Raw genomic sequence first — 23,652 nt, 5'->3', positions numbered from 1 at the left:
CTAAAATTCACTAATCATAATTAGTGAAATTTTGGCTCCAAAATTTGGTTCCACAAATTCAATTTCAAATTCAAGTGAAATTTAAATAGAAATTCAAATTTCCCTCAAATTTTGTGTGACACTTAGGCTATAAATAAAGGCAATGTGTCTGCATTTTTTGGAACTTTGATCATTTGAGAATTACACTTCAAAGTTCATACCTCATTTTGTTGGATTGAGTGGCCTCAGAATAATTAAGAAGGGGGTTGAATTAATTACTCCTAAACCTTTACTAATTAAAAATTACTCTTTTAAGGCTTTTACTAAATTGTTAAGAGAATGAGGAGTAAAAGAGAAACTTAACAGAAAGTAAAAGCGGGAATTAAATGCACAGTGGAAAGTAAAAGAGTAGGGAAGAAGGAAGCAAACACACAAGAGTTTTTATACTGGTTCGGCAACAACCCGTGCCTACATCTAGTCCCCAAGTGACCTGTGGTCCTTGAGATTTCTTTCAACCTTGTAAAAATCCTTTTACAAGCAAAGATCCACAAGGGATGTATCCTCCCTTGTTCTCTTTGAAACCCTAGTGGATGTACCCTCCACTAGAACTGATCCACAAGAGATGTACCCTTTCTTGTTCTCAGTCAAACCCAAGTAGATGTACCCTCTACTTGTACCACAAAGGATGTACCCTCCAATGTGTTAAGACAAAGATCTCAGGCGGTTAAACCTTTGATACTTTGTGAATGGGGATACAAAATAATTCTCAGGCGATTAGTCCTTTGAACACTTTTGTATAAGGGAATGGAAAGAATCAAAAGAATTCTCAGACTATGTCATTTTGAATTCTTTGACAAGGGAGAAGGGAGACACAAAAGAATTCAGGCGGTTAGTCCTTTGTTCTTTTGGAAAAGGGAGAAGAGAGACACAAAAAGAATTCAGGCGGTTAGTCCTTGGCGAATTCTTTTTGGCAAAGGGAGAAGGGAATGAAAAAGATGAATAGCACAAGTTTTCAAGGTTTAGAAAAACCAGAAAACTTTGGAAAACTTTTGGCAAAAGGAAGAAGAAGAAGAAGTTCAAAGAGACTCAGAAATCAATGTGGAAAACTTGCTTGTGTAAAGAATGAATTGGAAAAGATTGATTGATCGAATGAATAAAAATACAAAACAAAGTCATGCTTTTATAGACTCTTCATGTTTGGTCAAGAGGACCATTTAGAAGAGTTATAACTTTTAGAAAAACTTAAAAAATTTGAAAAAGTCAAAAACCTTTTGAAGAGTTACATCTTTTGATTTATTCAGAAACAATCACTGGTAATCGATTACCAAATTAGTGTAATCAATTACACAAAGCTTTCATGTGAAAGGATGTGACTCTTCACATTTGAATTTGAATTTCAACGTTTAAAGGCACTGGTAATCGATTACCAAAAAATTGTAATCGATTACAGCCTTTTGAAATTAATTGGAACGTTGTAAATTCAGTTTGAAAACTTTTTCAAATCCATTTTGCTACTGGTAATCGATTACAATAATCTGGTCATCGATTACCAGAGAGTAAAAACTTTTTGGTAAACATGTTTTGAGAAAAATCATGTGCTACTCAATTTTTGAGAAAAACTTTTCATACTTTTCTTGATTAAGCCTTCTCTTGATTCTTGAATCTTGAGTCTTGAATCTTGATCTTGAACCTTGAATCTTGATTCTTGACTCTTAACTTTCTTCTTGAGTCTTGAATTCTTCTTGATTCTATCTTGAACTCTTGAATTGTTCTTGATTCACTTGAGTTGTTCTTTGATTGATCTTTAAGCTTTTTGTCATCACCTTTGTCATCATCTTTTGTTATCATCATTGTTATCATCAAAACACCTTTGAATCACTTTTGATTCACCATGAAGCTTTGCTTCTACACATTTGAGGTACAAAATTTTGTGCTCCTTCTCTCCTTCTCCCATCACTCATATTCTCCTTTCTTCAAGCTCTTATCCATGGCTTCCTATGGTGGTCAGCTTCTTCTTGACTCATCTTCTCCTTGAAGTGGCGTCTCCAACCATCTTTCTTCCTTCTCCATTCTACTACCATTCATCTTCAAGAAGCAAGAGACTTCATTGATGAAAAAGATTCAAGGCCTACAAGCTCCACATGGAGCTACATCATGTGGTATCAGAGCATCTTCATCTAGGTGATGTTCTTTTGCTTCCTCAATCTTTTTGTTCGGTCAATTCACTTTAATTCCTTATTATTCATCTTATTCTCCATGTATATCTTCCATTGTCTTGTTCTTTCATTTCTATGGTTCAAATTTCATATATCTACTATTGAATCATGTTTTTGTATTGATTTTATGTTCTATCATTTTTTAGTCATAATCTTCTTGTGTTGAACCTTTAGATCTAAATTTTCTTCCAAAATATTGATTAGAAAAAATAACACAAAAATATAATTGTAAATCACTTAATCAATGTTATATTAGAGTTATGTTTAGTCATAATAATTGTCACATTATGTTCTAAGTTTGTGTTGAATTTTTATTTTGTTAATTGAATTCTAGATACATGTGTTCATGTATTCTTGTCATTATTAGCCTATCTTTTGAATTTTGAGTCTAAGTCATGCATGTTATTTAGTTCATAACATGTTCTAAATCAATTCCTAAAAATAGTCTTGTTGTTGAACTTTGTTTTGCTTTCTAAGTTTCCTATATGATGCCTATGAAGAAATTGAGTTGTGGTGCTGAGGTTTGGCTAGATTTGTGAATCAAAATAAGTCTTAAGCTCTCTTCAATTGTGTTATTCAAGACATTTGAGCATAAGCAAACACAAATTGTAATTATCCAAGCCTTAAGCAACATAAACATTACTCTTGAATTCTAGGTTGAAATCGCTAGTGTTGGCAGCTTGAACATACAAACTTGTAAAAATTACTAGGAATTGGTCACTGTGAACTTTGAGCTGAAATTTTTACTGCATATTCTAGACATCTGAAACAAAATTATAAAAAAAAAACCAAGTGATTTGGATAAAATTAAAAAATACGAAAAATTACACAAGTTGGCAGGAAAATCAGTGTCCAGGAAAAAAAATGAAAGGGAAGTGTGCCTGTTGTTTTGGTTCGAAATTTGTTCTATAATTTGTGCCTATTTTATACCAATCATAGTTCTGAAATTTCAATTGAAAATTAGTGTGAAAACAAGTGTCAAAACTAGAGGTTTCTTGAGTCTTATTGTTTTAGTTTTTTTTACTCTACTCTATGTTAGACAAGTGGCCTCAGATATCTTAAGAAGGGGGGGTTGAATTAAGATATTCCAAATTACTTCCCCAATTAAAAATTTATTTCACTTTCCATTCAAGTTATAAATTCCCTTAACAATGAACTTCTTAAATATTAATTCAAATAAAAACAATTTGAATATGAATATAAAGCAATAATAAACAAAGGAGTTTAAGGGAAGAGAAAGTGCAAACTCAGATTTATACTGGTTCGGCCACACCATTGTGCCTACGTCCAGTCCCCAAGCAACCCGCTTGAGAGTTCCACTATCTTGTAAATTCCTTTTACAAGTTCTAAACACACAAGGACAATCCTTCCTTTGTGTCTAGAATTTCTTTACAACAAGAGACCCTCGGTCTCTTAATCCCTTAGAGAATTAAAAGGAGAAGAAGAATGAATCTCTCTAGAAAGAGATAGATTTTACAGGTTGAGCACTCAAATAATTCCTTAATGAATTGCAATTGAATTGGCCAAGGAATTCTTAAGAGGATAAAATGATTTTACTCTTTGAGAGGATAAACACTTTTGCTCTCAAAAACTCTGAGCAAATTCGTGTTATAAGTCACATATATATAGACCATTGGTGGTCATGAAAAAAACCCTTTGAAAAGTTGTGACTCTTAGAAAGATTTTTCTGAAAATCTTGTCTGGTAATCGATTACAGGAATTGTGTAATCAATTACAGCTTTTAAAATTTGAATTAAAACGTTTATTAACTGCTGGTAATCGATTACCAAAATTGTGTAATCGATTACACAGTCTAAAATTTAAATTCAAATTTTAGTAGCTGTTGTAAAACATATTTGGCCACTGGTAATCGATTACATCCTCCTGTAATCGATTACCAGAGAGTAAATCCTTTGAAAAACACTTTTTAATTTAAATTACTTGGCCAAACCTTTTGCTAATTCAATTAGGAATTTCCTTCCTAATATACTAGTAATCATCTTGATGTTGTGACTTGTAATCTTGAAGTATTGTCTTGAATTTAATCTTGAAAAGCCCATTTGCATCAATTGCATCATATCATCATGATCATCATCAAAACACCAAAGGCAATTGCATCTACACTCTAGAGTCATTCTAGGTTTCTCTTTGAGTCCTATCTTGCTTTTGTATGCTTTTCATTGCTTTAATTGTTGAATAATCCTTGAAAATTTGTCTTGTTAAAACTCTATTTGTTTAGCTTTCATTTCATTTTTTTGGTCTTTGTTTATTATTTGTCTCTTTATTTCCTTGTTTGTGAGTTGCTATATAGGGAATTGGAAAGAAGGATTGGTGTCATCCCTTGAAGAATTTGAGTCAAGAAGCAAGGGGCCAACCACCTTAAGAGCTATTGGACTAAGAAGTACTCCAAATTGAGTGAATCACCAAAAAAAGAACAACCACCAAAATTAAGGAACATTTTGTAATTTTGTAGTTCGCAATTTACTTACTTTCATTGCTTTCAAGTTTTGTAACAAAAAGACCTTTCATTGGAAGTTTGTTGGGAGCCTCCAATAGGTTACCAAACTTCCATTAGTGTGTAATAATTTTAGACAATTTTCCCTTAGCATAGTGAGTGTTTTTTGGGCAACCTTAAATGTGATCATCCATACACTCCTAAGATCCGCCTAGTTTACATTTCTTGCACTTTAATTTTTTGCTTACTTTCATAGCTTATTTTTTTTACTAGTCACACCTAATTTATCTTGTAATTACATAATACTTTTTTCTTGCTTATCACGCTTATCTTGAGTTCTTTTGAACCCTAGCTTTTACCTTTTACAAACCCCCAACAAGAAAGAATCACAACTTAGGAACTAACATGAGTCATAATTCATCTAGTGTTAATAGTGAGAGTACTAGTCAAAAGGATCCTCTATCTAGAATCTTAGATGAGTTGAGCTCCCTCAAGTTATGGAAAAAAAACTAGAAAGAAAAGAAAAAGGAAAAGAGAGGGTAGAAATAAGTCAAGATGAGAGAAACAAATAAGAAAGGAAGAAAGAAGAAAAATAATGAAAGAAATGAAAAGAGAAAAACATGTATCCTATAGTAGTCATGACTCTTGCAAGAGTTTAAGTGAAGAACTTAGCGATTATTATAGAGGGAACCATAGTTCACATACTAAACATTACTCCCAAAGAAGAGAAAAGGATAGAAGGTCTCAAGAGGTTAACGTTAGCCTCCCATATTTCCATGGAAAAGATAATGTTGAGGCCTACTTTGATTGGGAAATGAAAGTTGATTAACTCTTTGTTTGCCATCATATTAGAGAAGAGAGAAAAGTTCCATTGGCTACCCTTAGTTTTCAAGGGTATGTCCTCTATTGGTGGACTTCCCTTGTTAGGGAATGAAGGATTCATGGGGATTCTCCAGTAGAATATTGGAATGATCTTAAGAGTACCCTTAGAAAGAAGCACATTCCTTCCTACTATGAAAGAGAGCTTATGGACAAGCTCCAAAGACTTAGACAAGGGAATATGAGTGTTGAAGAATATAGACAGCAAATGGAACTACTCCTTTTAAGAGTTGGACTTAAGGAAGAAGAAAGAACAAGCATGGCTAGGTTCCTTAGTGGGCTTAATATGAAAATAAGGGACAAGATTGAACTCATTTCATATAGGGACCTAGATGAGCTAGTCAAACTTTGTATAAGAGTGGAACAACAACTTAAAAGAAAGTCTTCTTCAAAATCTCATGGTTTTCACTCTTATCCAAGGAAGGACCAAGCCCAAGGAATTTTGGGGGCTGCACCTTCAAAACCTAAGGAAGATAAGGGTAAAACCATAGAGAAATCCACCCCTAAGACTAGTTCCCAAGAAATGACTAGCAACATTAAATGCTTCAAATGTCTTGGGAGAGATCACATTGTCTCTCAATGCCCTACAAAGAAAACCATGATTATGAGGGGTCAAGACATTTATAGTAGTCAAGAGGAAACTACTTCTTCCCCTTCCTCTAGTGAAAGTGAAGATGAAGTAAGGGGTGAAGAGTCTAGTAAGAAGTCTACCCCTATGAAGAAGGTGACCTCCTAATGATTAGAAGGCTCAATGAGTAAGGGAAAATGACCAACAAGTGAAGATATCTTTCTCCATTGGGACATATAAGGATGAAGTTAATTGTGATATAGTTCCCATGAAGGCAGGGCATATTCTTTTAGGAAGGTCATGGTAATTTGATAGAAAGATCATTTACGGTGGCCTAACTAATGAAATTACCGTCACCAATCTTGGCACTAAATTTGTGTTGCATCCTCAAACACCTTCACATGTGGCCAAAGATCAACTAACTATGAAAGATAAAAGGAATGAGGAAGAAAAACTAGAAAAAACAAAAGAAAAAGAAAGATAGTAAGGCCTTGTCTTCAAAGGCCAAGGGGAAGGAAAAAGAGGAAAAGAATTCCTCCAAAAAGATTGTTAAGAAGAAAAATCATTTTGCAATAAAAGGTGATATTAAAAGAACACTCCTTCTTAAATAATCTTTTTACCTTCTCCTATCAAGGAAAACATCCCTTAGCACTGCCATACCTCTTGAGCTTGAGGTTATTCCTCAAGTAAAGAAGTTGTCAGATGAAGGTTTGGTTCGTAAGAGCTTAACTCCATGTGCTTGTTGGTGCCCAAAATATGTATTATGAGGCACCAAATTCCTATAATAGGTGGTATGATGAATGTGTTGAGTGGTGCAACCCTCTTTTATAAAATCACGCATGCATTCAACATCTTCATGATTGACATATAGAGGGACTCATTAGGTAGGTTTGTTCTTATTTTTAGTTTCAATACAAACTTAGGTGCTCATATGAGACACCTTATGTTTGTCATACTTTTTGGTAGGAATAATCAGCATGAAAATACAGAAAAATATATGTTGTATTGCATTAATTTCCTTAATTTTTTAAATAATGATCAAGGGATTTTCACGGACCATAAGAGAATAAAGGTCATTCCCGAGTGGCCCACTCCACCAAGTATAAGGAAAATTTGGGGCTTTCACGACTTAACAAACTTTTACAAAAGGTTTGTCTCATATTCTTTTATACTTGTAGCACCACTCAGTTGGTGAGGAACCATGTATGAGGGAACATGCCCATGAAAGGGATTTTCAGACCTTACCCTACTCCAACATACCAAACACAACTAATATATATGTTTTCATTCTTTTTTACAGGTGTTGTGGGAAGAAGTTCATAATTTCAAGAACCTCTGAATTTGAGGTCAAATCCTTTTCTAGGAGGGGGTAATGATGCAATCCTACCCCCAAGGACATTGGATAGAAGACTCCAAGAAGATTGGATCAGAGATGTAAGAGAAAGTCCTAGGGTTCTCATGAACCTTTGAGTAAATTTCGGACCTATGGGCTAAGTATGAGTCAACTTGTCTTTGTACATATTAGATTAAGGTTTCATTATTTTTTAGCCTTGTATTTAGGACTCCATAATGTAGATAGAGTACCTTAAAAATGTAGGATTTTTCAGCCCTTGTATTTTAGGGCACCTAAACTAGTTTTTGTATTAGAGGTATTTTTGTAATTTTACCTGCATTAAGTGAATATTTAATGTGTATGTTGGGAAATAAATTTAATTGAATTGGGTAAAGCTCAATCTAGTTAAATTTTAGAGGAGGAGGTGAACATTTGCTTGCTACACCCCATTGTCACATCATATAGTCACATTTTGTGCATGTCCTTCACGCTTTACATGTTTCATGATACCTAAGCACACTTAATGGATAAATTTAAACTTGATCTTGGATTAGTGGATTGAACCATAACTAGTGAAATTTTGCCTCCAAAATTTGGTTCTACAAATTCAATTTCAAATTCAAATGAAATAGAAACTCAAGTACATCAGGAAGCATGTTCCATAGGCTTGCACTTCAATCAAATCACACCACAAAATCAACCAACATGAAAAAATAGGGGAAATCATAGGATGTAATGGGATCAAGGCTTATATGTCAAGTCGGTCACACGAATAAAATGGATATAACAAAAACCTCACACAAAAAGAATGATGAAACCTCTCATGCACATTGATCTTCCCTTAATCTCATTGTTCCATCCCCTTTTTCTTTACACTTTTTTTCACTTGTCATTATTTTTCCTCTTCTTCCTTCTCTTATTTTATTGCTTTAAAGTCAAATTCACTTCATTAGGAACTTTTTTTTTCAAAAAAAGGAATAGAGTCAAAGTTCTTCTTTATTGGCATTAGGGCTTTAATTTATGGAGGAAAGACCTTATTTCACAAATTGCCACTTTTCTTACTTATAGAGGTTATCATCATATAAAAATTCATGACTGGTAGCAAAGAAAGATTTTTCACATGCAAGCAATTAAGTAATATGCAGATGCATTCAGCAAAAATTCTAGAACAACACAAACTAAAAGGTCATCACACACATTTATTCCTTGGGGTTTTCTATGTTTAGCCCCATCTCAGTCGTCCTCACACTTTTGGAGTTTAGTCTCAACAAAGAAGTTTTCGTCGCAAACCAGAGTGCTAACTATCAACTTCTATTGGCAAAGTCTTCTAACTAAATCTCTCTCTTTATTTTATTTTATTTCAATTTGAATGAGCAATCTCATTTATTCCCAAAATATGATAAAAGAAAAAGAAAGCCAAAATAAGTGCCAGAAAAACCACATGCATGTATCACGCAAAACAAATAGGCAGTATAATGGTTTGAATAAATGTCCTCCCCACACTGAAAGCATGGTCCCTGTGCGAGAAATAGAGAAATAAAAAATGAAGAACAATGAAACAAAAGTAATACTCCTAAGAAACAACACATAAAAGAAACAATTAAAAACTAATAAACATAAATTCACTTCCCCAATTGAAGAAAACTAAAGAAGTCCAGATGTGAAAAAGAAGTAGGGGTGACAGTGGTCCTAAGACATTCTTCATTATAAATGTCAAACTTGCAAAGAAAGCAAAGGTCCAAACAAAAGAGGTGACACAAAGCAACATTTTTTTTTACTCTCTCTGACCTTCTTCGTGTCATCCCCGACTTCCAACTCTTCCATTTTCGTTCTGAAACAATGCTTCAATTTCACAGAGGCGTAGTTGGCTCTTGGCTAACAAAGCTGATGGGTCGGATCTTTAGGGTTTCAAGGTGTATTTTTTTACTCTATTTCTGAACTGTTGGACTTGGGCCTCAAGTTGCATCCAGACTTGAGTATAACATGGGTAGGTTTTTAACTTTGTTATTTGTAGACTTTTATAATAATAATAAAATATAAAAAAACAAATTAAAACAAACATATAATAAAATTAACTATACAATATAATAATAAACTAAATAAAACACAATATATAATATAATAAATTAAAAATAGTATCAAAATTATGTAATCTTTTATATTTAAATAATATACCGAAGCGTATAAACCCGTGTATAAACCTTTTATAAATTTAAATAGCGTATAAACCCGTGTATCAATTTTTTCGTAAGGTCGTGAATCCGTAACACGTACAAAATCATACTACGAATCATGTGACTTGGTATTAAACACAAGAAAGACATAGACCAAAATTTCAGATGTGACAAATAAAAAAAACAAATAGATAATTGAAACCATTGTTAACAATTAACTATAAGCAGAATTGACTCCTTACGCGGATGTTTGTTTACCTTTACTTTCATTTTGCACAAAACCAGGGCGTTTTTGCACTTGGCGCCTTCAGGGAACAGAACTATACACTTAACAGTGGACCAAAACTTTACACTTACCTTGTGACCATTTCAGTGACAAATTTCTTGGTATGCTCGAATACTTCTAGTGTCATTCAATAATGGACTTCTCATCCAACCGGTATCCCAGTTCCCAAATCAAGTTTCTCAACTAGGAAGTGAATGCATATATCATAAGCATAATATGACTCTGAATCACGAAACTTTAAGAATGAAAGATGAATAAAACAGATAGAAAATGTCAAAATGATACCGATGTGAATGGGGGATGTGGAATTGAATGGACGCTGCCTCGAGAATGAGATGTATGAAGAGATGAATCTGAGGAGTACGTGTATATGTGCCTTGTCATTGCCCCATAAACATTACTCATTAGTCTCTCAATAGCTTTTTACGTTCGTGTAGTCTAAAGAATATAATGAGTAAAGTATACGTGTTTTTACCATGAAATTATATATGTCTCTTTTGTTTTTTTAAAAAATTTAAGTATGATTCCATGAGGTTTAAGAAAATCATATATGTTTTTCTTCTGTTTTTATAATTTACATAAATTTCATGTTATTTAAGCATTTGACAATAATAAGTCATATGTATTGATAATTTTGATTAAAAAAATATTAAAATATATTTTTTGTCTTCGTCAACATAAAAATGTTCGAAATTTGTTTTGCAAAATATTTTATCTATTTTTCATTCTTACAAAACTTAAATTTTTCACCTTTTGGCTCGGAATTAGATTTGAGTCCCTCCAAACCTACCATGTATATATATTGTTGTAGAAAGTGTTAGATTTTTCACCTTTTTTATATTTATTATACACATAAGTGATCTAAAAAAGTTAAAAAATTTGAATACTTTCTAAAACAACATACGCGTAGATAGGAATATACCCAAACATAATTCCAAACCAAAAAATAACATTTAAATTTTGTATGTACAAAAAATAGATAAATTTTTTACATTCTAGACGTTTTCATATTTATGAAGGCGAAATTCATATTTTAGTCTTTTTTATTCAAAATTGTGAAAGCACATGATTTGTTACCATCAAATGTTTAGATGACATTTGAAGGATTTGTGTAAGTTTTAAAAACAGAAAGAATCCATAAGTAATTTTCTTAAACTTCAAATCAATTACAAATAATCATATATCCTAAATTTAACTATAACAATAACCACCATATAAGTCATATCCATCATGGTTTTCTATTAATTGATATTATAATTTTTTTTAGATTAATAATACATAAAAAATTAAATTCTTTGAAACAACTATAAAATGAGGGTTTGAGGCCTCTCCAGTCAAGGGACTTTTCTGGATCCCTCAATCCCTTTCTTTCTTTCTCTCTCCAACTAGAAATATCCAATTAATGGAGAGGAGTTTTTTCCATACAATGAATCGTTGATAAAAAAAAATTATACTATGATTATATGAAGCTCATGCCAACACTGATTGTATTCTACACAAACGTGTTTCCATGATTCCAAGTTTTAAGATGAAAAATGTCTACATTCAATCATCACAAGACCATTTCATTTGACTACATGCATATTTGGAAGAATAGTTTGACTTAAATAAGCCATTAATTCCTTAAATTTGGGTCACTTCAGTATTCCGTTTCCCAAATTTAAATTACTTTTTTTTTTCACTCAGTTTCAAAACATTTTTTTTAGCCCCTCCCCTCCTGAGTTCTAACTGATGTTTCACAGTTTAGATTTACAATTTGTGGTAGTTTTTTTTAACAAGGAAGGAACTAAAAAGAACATTTTTCGAAATTAAGACTAAAAAAACAAGTTGTGCATGTCTAAGACCTAAATTTGAGGGAACAAAAATGTATTTATGCCTAGTAGATATGGCAAAAAAATCCATACCCGTGAATACCCAATCCGTCTTGACTTTGACGGGTAATACCTGAGTTGACCGAGTATGAGTTTGAGTTCAGGTTTTTTTCGATAATCAAAAATCGGGTACAAGTACGAGATTACTACATCCGCCCTGAACTCGAACCCAGACCCGTCTCGCCACTTAAAATTTTTAGAATTTTTGTATAATTTAATCAAAAGACTTAGAATTTTTATTACTAGTTAATTTTTTTTTAGAATTTTTACATAATTTAATATTCTTTTCTTAACGATTTTTGTAAACACGTGCGCTATAAATTTATTGATGTATAAGTAGTTAAAAATAAATGTTTAACAATCAATTTATTTTTTTTAAAATCAAATTTTTAATATTTTCTTTACAAGAAAAATTATTTTTCTAATTTGAATCGAGTACGAGACGGGATCAAGAATATCCGATACCAGATGGATACGGGGATGAGATAATAAATTTTAATCCATCGGGTATCGAGTACAGGTATGAAAACATGTTGGGAAGTCAGAATCGAGGATTGGGAAGACAATACTCGTCCCCGCCCCCATTGCCATGTCTAATGCCTAGTAGTTTTAATATAACGAGACGTTGGAGTTGCATACGGGTAAAGAGTTAGATAATTTTTACTCAAATCAAATTCAACAAAATATAGACGGAACAAACAGTCATGGCATGCAAAGTTTCTTTTCTACCTTTACTTTATCTGCCATAAGACAACTTAAGTCTGAAATTACTGTACACCAGTCCAAACTATCAAGGTTATTGCTTGCACTTAAGTTAACATATGAACTGCAAGGCAAGTTGCAGCACTGAAACTACTGATACTAATATGTAACTAGCAACATAAACTATCAGAGTTTCTATGAGCTCAAATGAGCCATTTAAAATGATACATCATGCATGAAAGACCAGCTACAGCAGAAAATGACCATAATAAACTTAAAACTCTGCGCATTATGTGCTCCCTGGAGCATCGCTTCCTGCAGCTGGTTTGCGATTCAAATAGCGCACAATAGCATCCTCAACCCTGTTCAAGTTGTTAAACAAGGATATGAGTATAACATTTAACAGTCAGGGTAACTAACTGGCTATGCTCATATAAAAGAGAGAGAACATGAGCCTTTTTCATGTCCAATTTCACCAGGCACATGAGCATAATGAAACAGTATATCACGCTCTTTTCAGTCATTTGAATTGAAATAAGATCATATGCAAGATGAAGGGTAAGCGCATGCATCAAACTCAAACGCAATTCCAGTTATATTAAACATCACCCTCACTTAAGGCAATCTATGGATGGGAACTATCAATCAAGAAATTTTAGACCTGAATTTTAAATCATGTTGGCTAAGCTCATGATCATCCATAACAAACTGATGGCATGTTTTCAACTAATAAAAGCAGTGTGTGGATGAGAGACAACCTATAAATAGAACAACAGAGGACAATGGTATGAGACTATCCAAGAGAATAGCCCTTCAGCTTACCAGGGTTGCTTAAAGAAATCTGACTTGCGGTCCTTTTCAGCATTGTGACGAGATTCTCCAAGTAAAACTTTCAGATCCTTGTTTTGAGATTCAACCAAGGCCTTAATAAATTCCAGAGGAGACTGACTAAAACCAACAAAGAATGCTCGCCTCCTTCGGTGCTCGTGTATTTTTCTAATGATTCCACATATGGACTCATCACATGCATCGATCTCTTTGGTCCTCTCCACATTGGCCACCAGAGCATTCAATTCCCTCTGAATGGGAAAAGGAACATCAACCATCACATCATAACAAGCAGACCCAACCGGACTATTCCCGGAGAGCTTGATCATATGCTCCAAAAGTATAACCTGTGGAGGAAACAAATGCTGCGAAATCTTCTGTGAAACCATCGTGAACTTCACCTTATCCTCCCCAAACACCCTCTGCAGAGCCTGATCGCAGTGAAAGAACGAAGGATCATTCGGGATCTGCAATTTCCTCGCCTTCACATAATGCCAGATTGCGGAAACAATCCTCGCCCGCGTGTCAACCTGAACACCAAGCACTTCTCTCAACGCGGGGGACAGCATAAACTTCTCCAGCATGTAATTCATCTCCAACCGAATCTGCGCCGGGAACTCCCTGTCACCCTTCCTCTTCACCTCAAAACCTTCGTGAGCGGCCGAGGACCGCGAATTCTCCCAAGAGATGACATTGTTATCTGGATACAGCCTCTTGTCAAGATAAATCGTTACTCGTTTAAAAAACGCGGAGAATTTTGGATACAAAGGGGGCATCATCCTCTGGGCAGCAACATCCCCTGCCTGTTCAGGGTCCTCACCATCTTCCAAAATCCTCCCAACTATCTTAAGAGTCCACGTGGGAGCCGAGGAATCCGCGCTGCTCTGGTTCGCGAACGTGTTGAACACGAAGATTCTCAGCGTTTTCTGAATGCAGGGTGGGTTTTTCAGTGCCTCCTGTATGTCAACCTTCTTTCTCACGAGTGCAGCGTCCACACGCGCTTCTATGTCGAGAAGCTGCGTGTAAATCTCCGATTCTGGGAGAATTGCTAAGGCTTTCTCAGGAAGATGTTTCTCGTTTGGTTTATGCTTCTTCCTTCGAGCCGGTACGGTGGGAGCGGGTTCCGTTTGTTTAAACGGCGTGGTGGCGGTGTGAATAGGGGGTTTTGGAGGGAAACGCTTGGCGTTGGGGTTGAGGGTGAGCCCGTGGGCTTGGAGCTGGGCCTGGAACTGGGCTTGGATGATGGCGTGGGCCTGGGACCGGGGATACTGGCCCTGGCCAGGGGTAATTTGGGAATGTGGGTTGGCGGTGGAAGAGGGTCCATAGGGATTGGAAGGGTTGTTGTTGTTCATAGACATTGGGGCATATCTGAAAAATTATATCAGTGAAGCACTAAAAATATGATTTTGTGAGCGAAGAGGGATTTATTTACCTTTAGAGAGAGTATTGGAGAAACGGTGCAAATTGAGCTTCGAGTTTTCCGGGAAGTGGTGTTAGGGTTTGGAAAATTGGGCAAGCGGAGGTCAAGGACAGTCACTTGTTGTTTTCAATCTTTTTCAGTACTACTTCAGTTCTAACTTCTGACACTAAATAGCGTGTTTGGAAAGGCGTTTGAAACTCACGTTTCAACGCCAATCCAACATTGGGAGTTGGGCTTCTTGTTCACCTTTGCGTTCGTGGGAAATTGTAACGACGGCTTTTCAAACATGCTATAAGCTGCTTCGAACGGTGTCGTTTGACACAAGAAGAATCAATTAAGGAATTTCTGCCTTTCGGAATTAATTAATGTAGACTAAAATACACGATTTTTTTTTTCAACTGATGCTTGAATTAAAAATAATTATAAAAATAATTAAAATTAGAGAAATGAATCCGATGAGTAACTGAAAAATTAAACAATCTAATACTCTTAAAACTTATTTTTACACAATTTTCAGCATATTTAATCAATTCCAAAAGAAAAAAATTTCAAAAATACGTTAAAACGTTTCTTATATATATATATATATATATATATATATAATAAACTACTAAAGTATATTTTAGCCATTAATGCTTTACTATTAATTAAGAATATAAATATATATACATAAGAAATGTTTTTAATGTACAAGAAATACATTTCAAATAATCGTGTGATTTTAACTATTTTTAAGTTTTATTATTTATGTATTGGTGTATAGTTAAATGATTTTTCAATGTTCTAATGTAAACAGTTCACCTTTGACTATTGGATTAAAAAATGAAGGGTAAAGATAGAGAATAATTTTTTTATATCATGATATTTGTTTAAAATATTTATTAATTTTATTGATAATTAATCTTTATTAAAAAATTTGACTGGCCACTTGGTAAGTCTCTCTTCTACTACATTTTTTTAACTCTAAGCAATGACATATTTAAGATAATTTGTATATATATATGAGATTTTTTTAAAAAAAATATTATGAAAAATATATATTTTAGTTAATATTTGCATAATTTTCTTCTACTAATGGATCTTATCTTTAGTTTTACACATAAGATAAATAATAAATATTTTGTTAAATTTATTATTTATTCAATAGTTATTTATTAGAATTTAATATTTAAATAATTGTATAAAAATATTATCCCCGCTTGATGCACTCATAAATATTACAACTTATAAGATTTAAATTTGAAATCTTAGTCAAGGAGAGAATCAATTCATTAATATATGTTACTCTTAAAGTAATTTGATCCCTTCTTTATACACTAATGTGTTGAGATCATATTTGACTTTACACATGTATTATATAATATGTTACTATATTAAAAAGTTAACAAAATTATCTATATAATTTATGATTACCTATTTACTTATACATTAAAACAATGTCACATGAAAATAACTTGTGATATTGTGTTTTAATTAATATTTTGTAGCAAAAGTATACAGAAACACATTTTTTTAAAAAAAAAAATACAAAAATACTTGTCCTCTGCACAGAAATTTAGAACTAAAAATATAAAATAAATATAAATTAAAAAAATCAAATAAAAAATATGTATTGTACAAAATGAAGGTTCCATAATTTATAGTGTGTATATAAGAGAAGCAAGATGCAAAGAAAAAAGGTTAAGCTCCTTGTAATTAGAGTGCATAAAAACTGTCCTTTTTTTTTTGCATATTTGAAGGAAATTTATAATTTAATTGGAGCTCATGTGATATTTTCATCCTAAACAGTAAACACTTTTAAGTCGTTGAATTTATCCTATCAAATTTCTATTACCCACATATATCCAAATTTCAGTTTTAGTTATATTCCCTCGTCACATGCATACCATGTTAGGTTATTTCATTTATTTTTTTGGTGAAAAGGTTATTTCATATTTGCACTTTAAGATATATTGCTACCATTTAAGAGATGCTTTTGGGTGAGAAATGAATAGCACGAGGAGGGAACACATTCAAAAGTGCAATCTTTTAATATATATAGTCCTCATATTCTTAAAAATTGTTATTAAAAGCATTAAATTATTTCTTAAAAGATTGTTATTAAGAGCAATGAGTGTGATCTTATGTTCCTATTGCCTATAAATGTTATAATACAAATAAAGCTTAAAATTATTTTTATTTTGATATCAAAGTGATTATAATAAAAATTATTAGTTTTCAATTGTATGACAATTTATTATTGGATAACAGTGTAAAATAATCCTTACATGGTTAATATATCATAATTAAATTCTTCGCTTTTTATTTTTAAAATTTTATTTTGTTTAAATTTGTTGACTTAATTTCATTTAGTTTAAGTTTTACTTTAATAATAATAATAATAATAATAATAATATCTTAGTTTTATATATTAGAAACAAATACTTATCTCATAAGTTAATACCAATAAAAGTAGTTAATTTTAATTAATATTGTCACAAATTTAAATTTTATTCAAAGTCACCCTAAAATTAATTGGTTTAAGAAGTGATTAAATAAAATGATACTACTCATTAATCAAAGAATATTTTTTTCATCCAATGAGAATGAGGTATATTGTTATTAATTCAATAAGTGCATTTATTTTCATGAGAAATGAGTGATATATAGTTAATATACTTCACTGTAAATCAAAGGTATAAAAGAAAACTAACCATTAATATATTTGAAAGAGGTCACATGTTTCTTATAATTAAAACATAAAAGTACTATTGTAAGAAAAAGACAAAAAAAATCTTTTATTTCTTATATAGAATACCAAAAGTAATATTTTTTTAGTCAGTTTGAATATTCATTATATATTTTAGTGACATCATTTTGGCTATTAGAACATACCTCCATTGCATTGTGTTGTTTGTTTAGGAATATTTACCTAAAGAGGTTTTATATATAAACTGTATGGTAATTTTTCGTGTCATTTATTTGTTTTGTATGGAATAATGTTCATAGTAGAGCTCTGATTTTGCTTTGAATATATAGCACCCTAATGTTTTCTTTCCTTATTTATACATACAAATACATATGTGGTAGTAATTATTATATATATATATATATATATATATATATATATATATATTGTTTTATTTTAATTAATAAAGTATTATGGAGAGGGTTTAGAGCCTCAGAGAAAAGAAGGAATTTTATAACTAAAATATTTTATTAAAATATTTACGAATTCTTGGACATTTGTGTTGGGCTTTTATCTTTATAAGCCCAACTTACCTTGGTCTAGGTTTCTTAACCTAACATGTATCCCTATTTCTCATTCTTGCCTCTTTGACAAACCGTGCCATTAGAGTTGCTATAGTTAAGGAATGAGGAATAGTAGGAACCATTTCACAGTTTCATCCTTTTGTCATGGATCTCTTATTTCAAGGTAAGAAGGTGTGAGACTATCTAGCTCATGGTTATGTCTTTGTTTGTGGGTAAAGTGATTGACCCTAGACCCCCAATTGATAATAATTATGTGATTGTGTGCAAGAGGGGATCTGATTACCCCAAATCTTGGAAGTGTTTTGGGATTCAAATTTGAGATTGAATTATGTGTTATACTTAAATGCAGTTTTCCCTTATTTGTTTGTGTTATTGAAATTGAAAACTTGATAATTGATGGCATGCATGTTTGAATTTTGCAAAATAAATTGATCTACTTTGTCCTTTAACGATTTAATTTGTGTTTAGAACTATTTTGAGTGTCTAGGAAATGTTTGGTGGTGTTTGGGGAGTCTTTAGGACGGCCCCATCTACAATGTTTTGTTCGTCGCATCTTGCATAGCGAGGAAGAGCTCTCGCAGGTCGAGAAAAAGTCCAAAGACTAAAGTAAGTCCATGTAAAGGGTTCACTTTACAAGAATGTTATCTGTCAAAATAAGTTAGAGATCAAATCAATTTTGCACTAAGTGAGATTCTTTCTCACTAAGCAAAAATAAGTCACAGAGCACATAAAATTGATGGAAACAAGATTATCCTTGCGAACCAAAAATAATTTAGAGAGCACATCAAGTTTGTGGTAAGTAAGATCCACTCTTGCTAAACCAAAATGAAATGGAAAGTTGGCTTATGATCCTTGCACTGTGTTGCTAAGTGAGATTTAGTCTAGCTAAGTAAGCAAAGTAAGTGTCGTTGAGCAAGTATGTTTCTCGCCAAGCCAAAATGTGGGAAAAAAATTAGGGTGTTTTTGGTTTGCATTTTCATTTTCTGTTTTCATTTCCTGTTTTTATTTTCTGAAAACTGTTTTCATTTTCAAAAGATTAGAATTCTGAAAACATGTTTGGTTTGACTTCTTGTTTTCTGCTTTCAAGAAATAAAAACACTGAAGATTCTTTTTCAACAGGAAATGTATTTTTAGATTTGTTTAAAATTACATTCCTTACCACCGCGTTTTCATTTTACCCAAAATAAGGTTCCTGGTTTCAACTAAAAACGAGATTTTATTATTTTCAATTTTTTGTTCGTTTGAAAAAATATTTTCACAGAAAATGAAAACAGAAATTCAACCAAACCCATTTTCATCACCATTTTCTATTTCCAGTAAAAATGAAAACAGAAAACAACCAAATCAAACACCCCCTTAGGATTTCCCCTATGTTGTTTCGCTAAGCAAAGGCATCCCTTGCCAAGTGAAAACTCCTTTTTAGAGTAAGAAAGTTTACTTTCTTAAGGGATAATTGTGTTGTTGGTTTATGCTTAAATATGTGGTGTCTTTGTAAAAAGAGTATGCAAATTATTTTGAAAATGCTTGATATGCTTATGTGTGACCCTATGCAATGGTATGCATGATGAAACCAGATTTTGTTATAAAGAAGAACCTAACCCATGAGAGATGGAATCTTTCGTGTGGTATGTTTAGTAGAACCATGTGCATTGTGTATAGGGATCATGCACCATAGCATTTAAGAAATGTGGTAGAGAAAAGCATGTATGAATTTGGCTGGTGGAAGTCGTGATGGGTTATTTCAACCCCACCTTGAGGCTGGTGATACCTGGTGAAGAAACCCCAATGACTCATGCTAATCCCATGTTGTCAAAGCATAGAACTAAAGATGGGTAACCCTAATAGTCACTAGGAAATATCATTCTAGCTAAGAGTGCAAGTGTTGAAGACACCAATTAGTATGTCGATGGCTTCTTATGGGTTGCATGTACTCGTAGAGTATTTTCATGGACTTTGTTTGGTACCATAGGCATAGAAAGTTAAGGTCTTAGTGTAATATTTTTTTCTTCTTAGTGTATTCTTTACAAGAGGTAGATGTAGCAATATTTTGTATACGTACTTTTTACAGGAGACATTTTATTGAAATAGGATTGGATGACAAATTGAAAAACGTTTTTAGTGAATTTAAATTGTAGTTTCTGTTAGTGCTTAGCTCTACGGAGTTTTAAAAGATTGGCTAAGATTTTGTTAAAACATAAGCACTTAGACAATGAAGGAAAGCTGGAGTTGCTGCACATGATGTCCAACGTTATGTTAAAGAATAAGATCGGGCTGCACAATGCACAAGGCAAGATGAAATGTCAAATGAAGAATTGAAGTTGCAGGATCCACGATGTCAGATACAATGTCCTGACATCTTGCCCGAAAATACTGGAGTTGCTGCACAATGCATAAGTCAAGATAAAATGTCAAATGAAGAATTGAAGCTGCAGAATCCACGATGTCGGACACGATGTCCTGACATCCGGCCCGAAAATACTGGACACTTAAATCTGTTATATCTTTAACAGATTATTGTGCAGTTAGCAAGAGATTAGATGATCTATCTTTAGGAACGAATTAAAAGATAATTAAAGTTCGAATTTCAAAGTAGAAGAGTTCGTTCAGGGATTAAAGATTAAAGATAAAAACTAAAAGATCAAACTGTATCTTTTAGATCTTTAAGTGCAGATTTTCAGGAAGAATGATAGATCTCATCCAGCACAAGGAGTTGCAGCCCAGAAACGCACATTGCTATATAATCATGGAGGCTGCACGAGTTCTGTACCAAGTCCGGGATTGAAAAGTTATTTTGTGAGTTTTGGGACTTGAGTGTTTTGTGAGCCACCTTGATGGTACCCTAACATCAAGTGTTGGACCTGAGTGTGTAGAGTTGATCTCTAGTGTGTAGGGTTGATCCCTTTTGTTCAGAGTTGATCTCTGGTGTGTCTTTGATTTGTTTGTAAACACGGGAGTGTGATTGAGAGGGAGTGAGCGGGGTTCTCATATCTAAGAGTGGCTCTTAGGTAGAGATTGCACGGGTAGTGGTTAGGTGAGAAGGTTGTAAACAGTGGCTGTTAGACCTTGAACTAACACTATTTTAGTGGATTTCCTCCCTGGCTTGGTAGCCCCCAGATGTAGGTGAGGTTGCACCGAACTGGGTTAACAATTCTCTTGTGTTATTTACTTGTTTAATCTGTTCATACAGTCAAAGACAATCTGCATGTTCTGAAGCGTGATGTCGTGACATCCTGTACGACATCTGTCCCCAGTATCAGAATTTCAATTGGTATCAGAGCAGGCACTCGAAATCACTGAGTGAGATCTAGGGAGATAAATTCTGATGAACATGGAGAAAGAAGGAGGACCAGTGAACAGACCACCAATTCTGGATGGAACCAACTATGAATACTGGAAAGCAAGAATGGTGGCCTTCCTCAAATCACTGGATAGCAGAACCTGGAAAGCTGTCATCAAAGGCTGGGAACATCCCAAGATGCTGGACACAGAAGGAAAGCCCACTGATGAATTGAAGCCAGAAGAAGACTGGACTAAAGAAGAAGACGAATTGGCACTTGGAAACTCCAAAGCTTTGAATGCTCTATTCAATGGAGTTGACAAGAATATCTTCAGACTGATCAACACATGCCCAGTGGCCAAGGATGCATGGGAGATCCTGAAAACCACTCATGAAGGAACCTCCAAAGTGAAGATGTCCAGATTGCAACTATTGGCCACAAAATTCAAAAATCTGAAGATGAAGGAGGAAGAATGTATTCATGACTTCCACATGAACATTCTTGAAATTGCCAATGCTTGCACTGCCTTGGGAGAGAGGATGACAGATGAAAAGCTGGTGAGAAAGATCCTCAGATCCTTGCCTAAGAGATTTGACATGAAAGTCACTGCAATAGAGGAGGCCCAAGACATTTGCAACATGAGAGTAGATGAACTCATTGGTTCCCTTCAAACCTTTGAGCTAGGACTCTCGGATAGGGCTGAAAAGAAGAGCAAGAATCTGGCGTTCGTGTCCAATGATGAAGGAGAAGAAGATGAGTATGACCTGGATACTGATGAAGGTCTGACTAAGGCAGTTGTGCTCCTTGGAAAGCAGTTCAACAAAGTGCTGAACAGAACGGACAGGAGGCAGAAACCACATGTCCAGAACATCCCTTTCGACATCAGGAAAGGTAGTAAATACCAGAAAAGGTCAGATGAAGAGCCCAGTCACAGCAAAGGAATTCAATGCCATGGGTGTGAAGTCTATGGACACATCATAGCTGAATGTCCCACTCATCTCAAGAAGCAGAGGAAAGGACTTTCTGTATGTCGGTCTGATAATACAGAGAGTGAACAAGAAAGTGATTCTGACAGAGATGTAAATGCACTCACTGGGAGATTTGAATCTGCTGAAGACTCAAGTGATACAGATAGTGAAATCACTTTTGATGAGCTTGCTATATCCTATAGAAAACTATGCATCAAAAGTGAGAAGATCCTTCAGCAAGAAGCACAACTGAAGAAGGTCATTGCAAATCTGGAGGCTGAAAAGGAGGCACATGAAGAGGAGATCTCTGAGCTTAAAGGAGAAGTTGGTTCTCTGAACTCTAAACTGGAAAATATGACAAAGTCAATAAAGATGCTGAATAAAGGCTCAGATACGCTTGATGAGGTGCTACAGCTTGGAAAGAATGTTGGAAACCAGAGAGGACTTGGATTTAATCCTAAGTCTGCTGGCAGAACAACCATGACAGACTTTGTTCCTGCCAAAAACAGCACTGGAGCCACGATGTCACAACATCGGTCTCGACATCATGGAACGCAGCAGAAAAGGAGCAAAAGAAAGAAGTGGAGGTGTCACTACTGTGGCAAGTATGGTCACATAAAGCCCTTTTGCTATCATCTACATGGCCATCCACATCATGGAACTCAAAGCAGCAACAGCGGAAGGAAGATGATGTGGGTTCCAAAACACAAGACTGTTAGTCTTGTTGTTCATACTTCACTTAGAGCTTCAGCTAAGGAAGATTGGTACCTAGATAGCGGCTGTTCCAGACACATGACAGGAGTCAAAGAATTCCTGGTGAACATTGAACCTTGCTCCACTAGCTATGTGACATTTGGAGATGGCTCTAAAGGAAAGATCACTGGAATGGGAAAGCTAGTCCATGATGGACTTCCTAGTCTGGACAAAGTACTGCTGGTGAAGGGACTGACTGCAAACTTGATCAGCATCAGTCAGCTGTGTGATGAAGGATTCAAGGTAAACTTCACAAAGTCAGAATGCTTGGTGACAAATGAGAAGAGTGAAGTTCTAATGAAGGGCAGCAGATCAAAGGACAACTGCTACCTATGGACACCTCAAGAAACCAGTTACTCCTCCACATGTCTATCCTCCAAAGAAGATGAAGTCAGAATATGGCATCAAAGATTTGGACATCTGCACTTAAGAGGCATGAAGAAAATCATTGACAAAGGTGCTGTTAGAGGCATTCCCAATCTGAAAATAGAAGAAGGCAGAATCTGTGGTGAATGTCAGATTGGAAAGCAAGTCAAGATGTCCCACCAGAAGCTTCAACATCAGACCACAACCAGGGTGCTGGAACTACTTCACATGGACTTGATGGGGCCTATGCAAGTTGAAAGCCTTGGAGGAAAGAGGTATGCCTATGTTGTTGTGGATGATTTCTCCAGATTTACCTGGGTCAAC

The 23,652-nt window shown here is 34.2% G+C and overlaps 1 protein-coding gene across 1 annotated transcript; it reads right to left on the bottom strand.

Moving 5' to 3' along the window:
- Positions 1–12,410: 12,410 nt before the first annotated feature.
- LOC114400342 (SWI/SNF complex component SNF12 homolog) lies at positions 12,411–14,968 on the bottom strand. The gene is made up of 3 exons (XM_028362778.1): positions 14,724–14,968; positions 13,286–14,659; positions 12,411–12,825 (listed from the first exon to the last, which is right to left on the bottom strand). Exons 2-3 carry the CDS (start codon positions 14,647–14,649, stop codon positions 12,753–12,755), a joined length of 1,437 nt encoding a protein of 478 aa, XP_028218579.1. The 5' UTR covers positions 14,650–14,659; positions 14,724–14,968; the 3' UTR covers positions 12,411–12,752.
- Positions 14,969–23,652: the final 8,684 nt, after the last annotated feature.

The sequence above is a fragment of the Glycine soja genome, chromosome 19 (genome assembly GCF_004193775.1).
Source record: "Glycine soja cultivar W05 chromosome 19, ASM419377v2, whole genome shotgun sequence".
NCBI lineage: Eukaryota > Viridiplantae > Streptophyta > Magnoliopsida > Fabales > Fabaceae > Glycine > Glycine soja.
This window is presented reverse-complemented; position numbering and strand designations above follow the sequence as displayed.

Excerpts from the sequence above, each read along its gene's own strand:
- LOC114400342 (XM_028362778.1), bottom strand. The coding sequence starts at position 14,649 with ATGTCTATGAACAACAACAACCCTTCCAATCCCTATGGACCCTCTTCC. Across the intron at positions 12,826-13,285 it reads GATTTCTTTAAGCAACCCTG|GGTTGAGGATGCTATTGTGC; the intron begins GTAAGCTGAAGG and ends CAACTTGAACAG.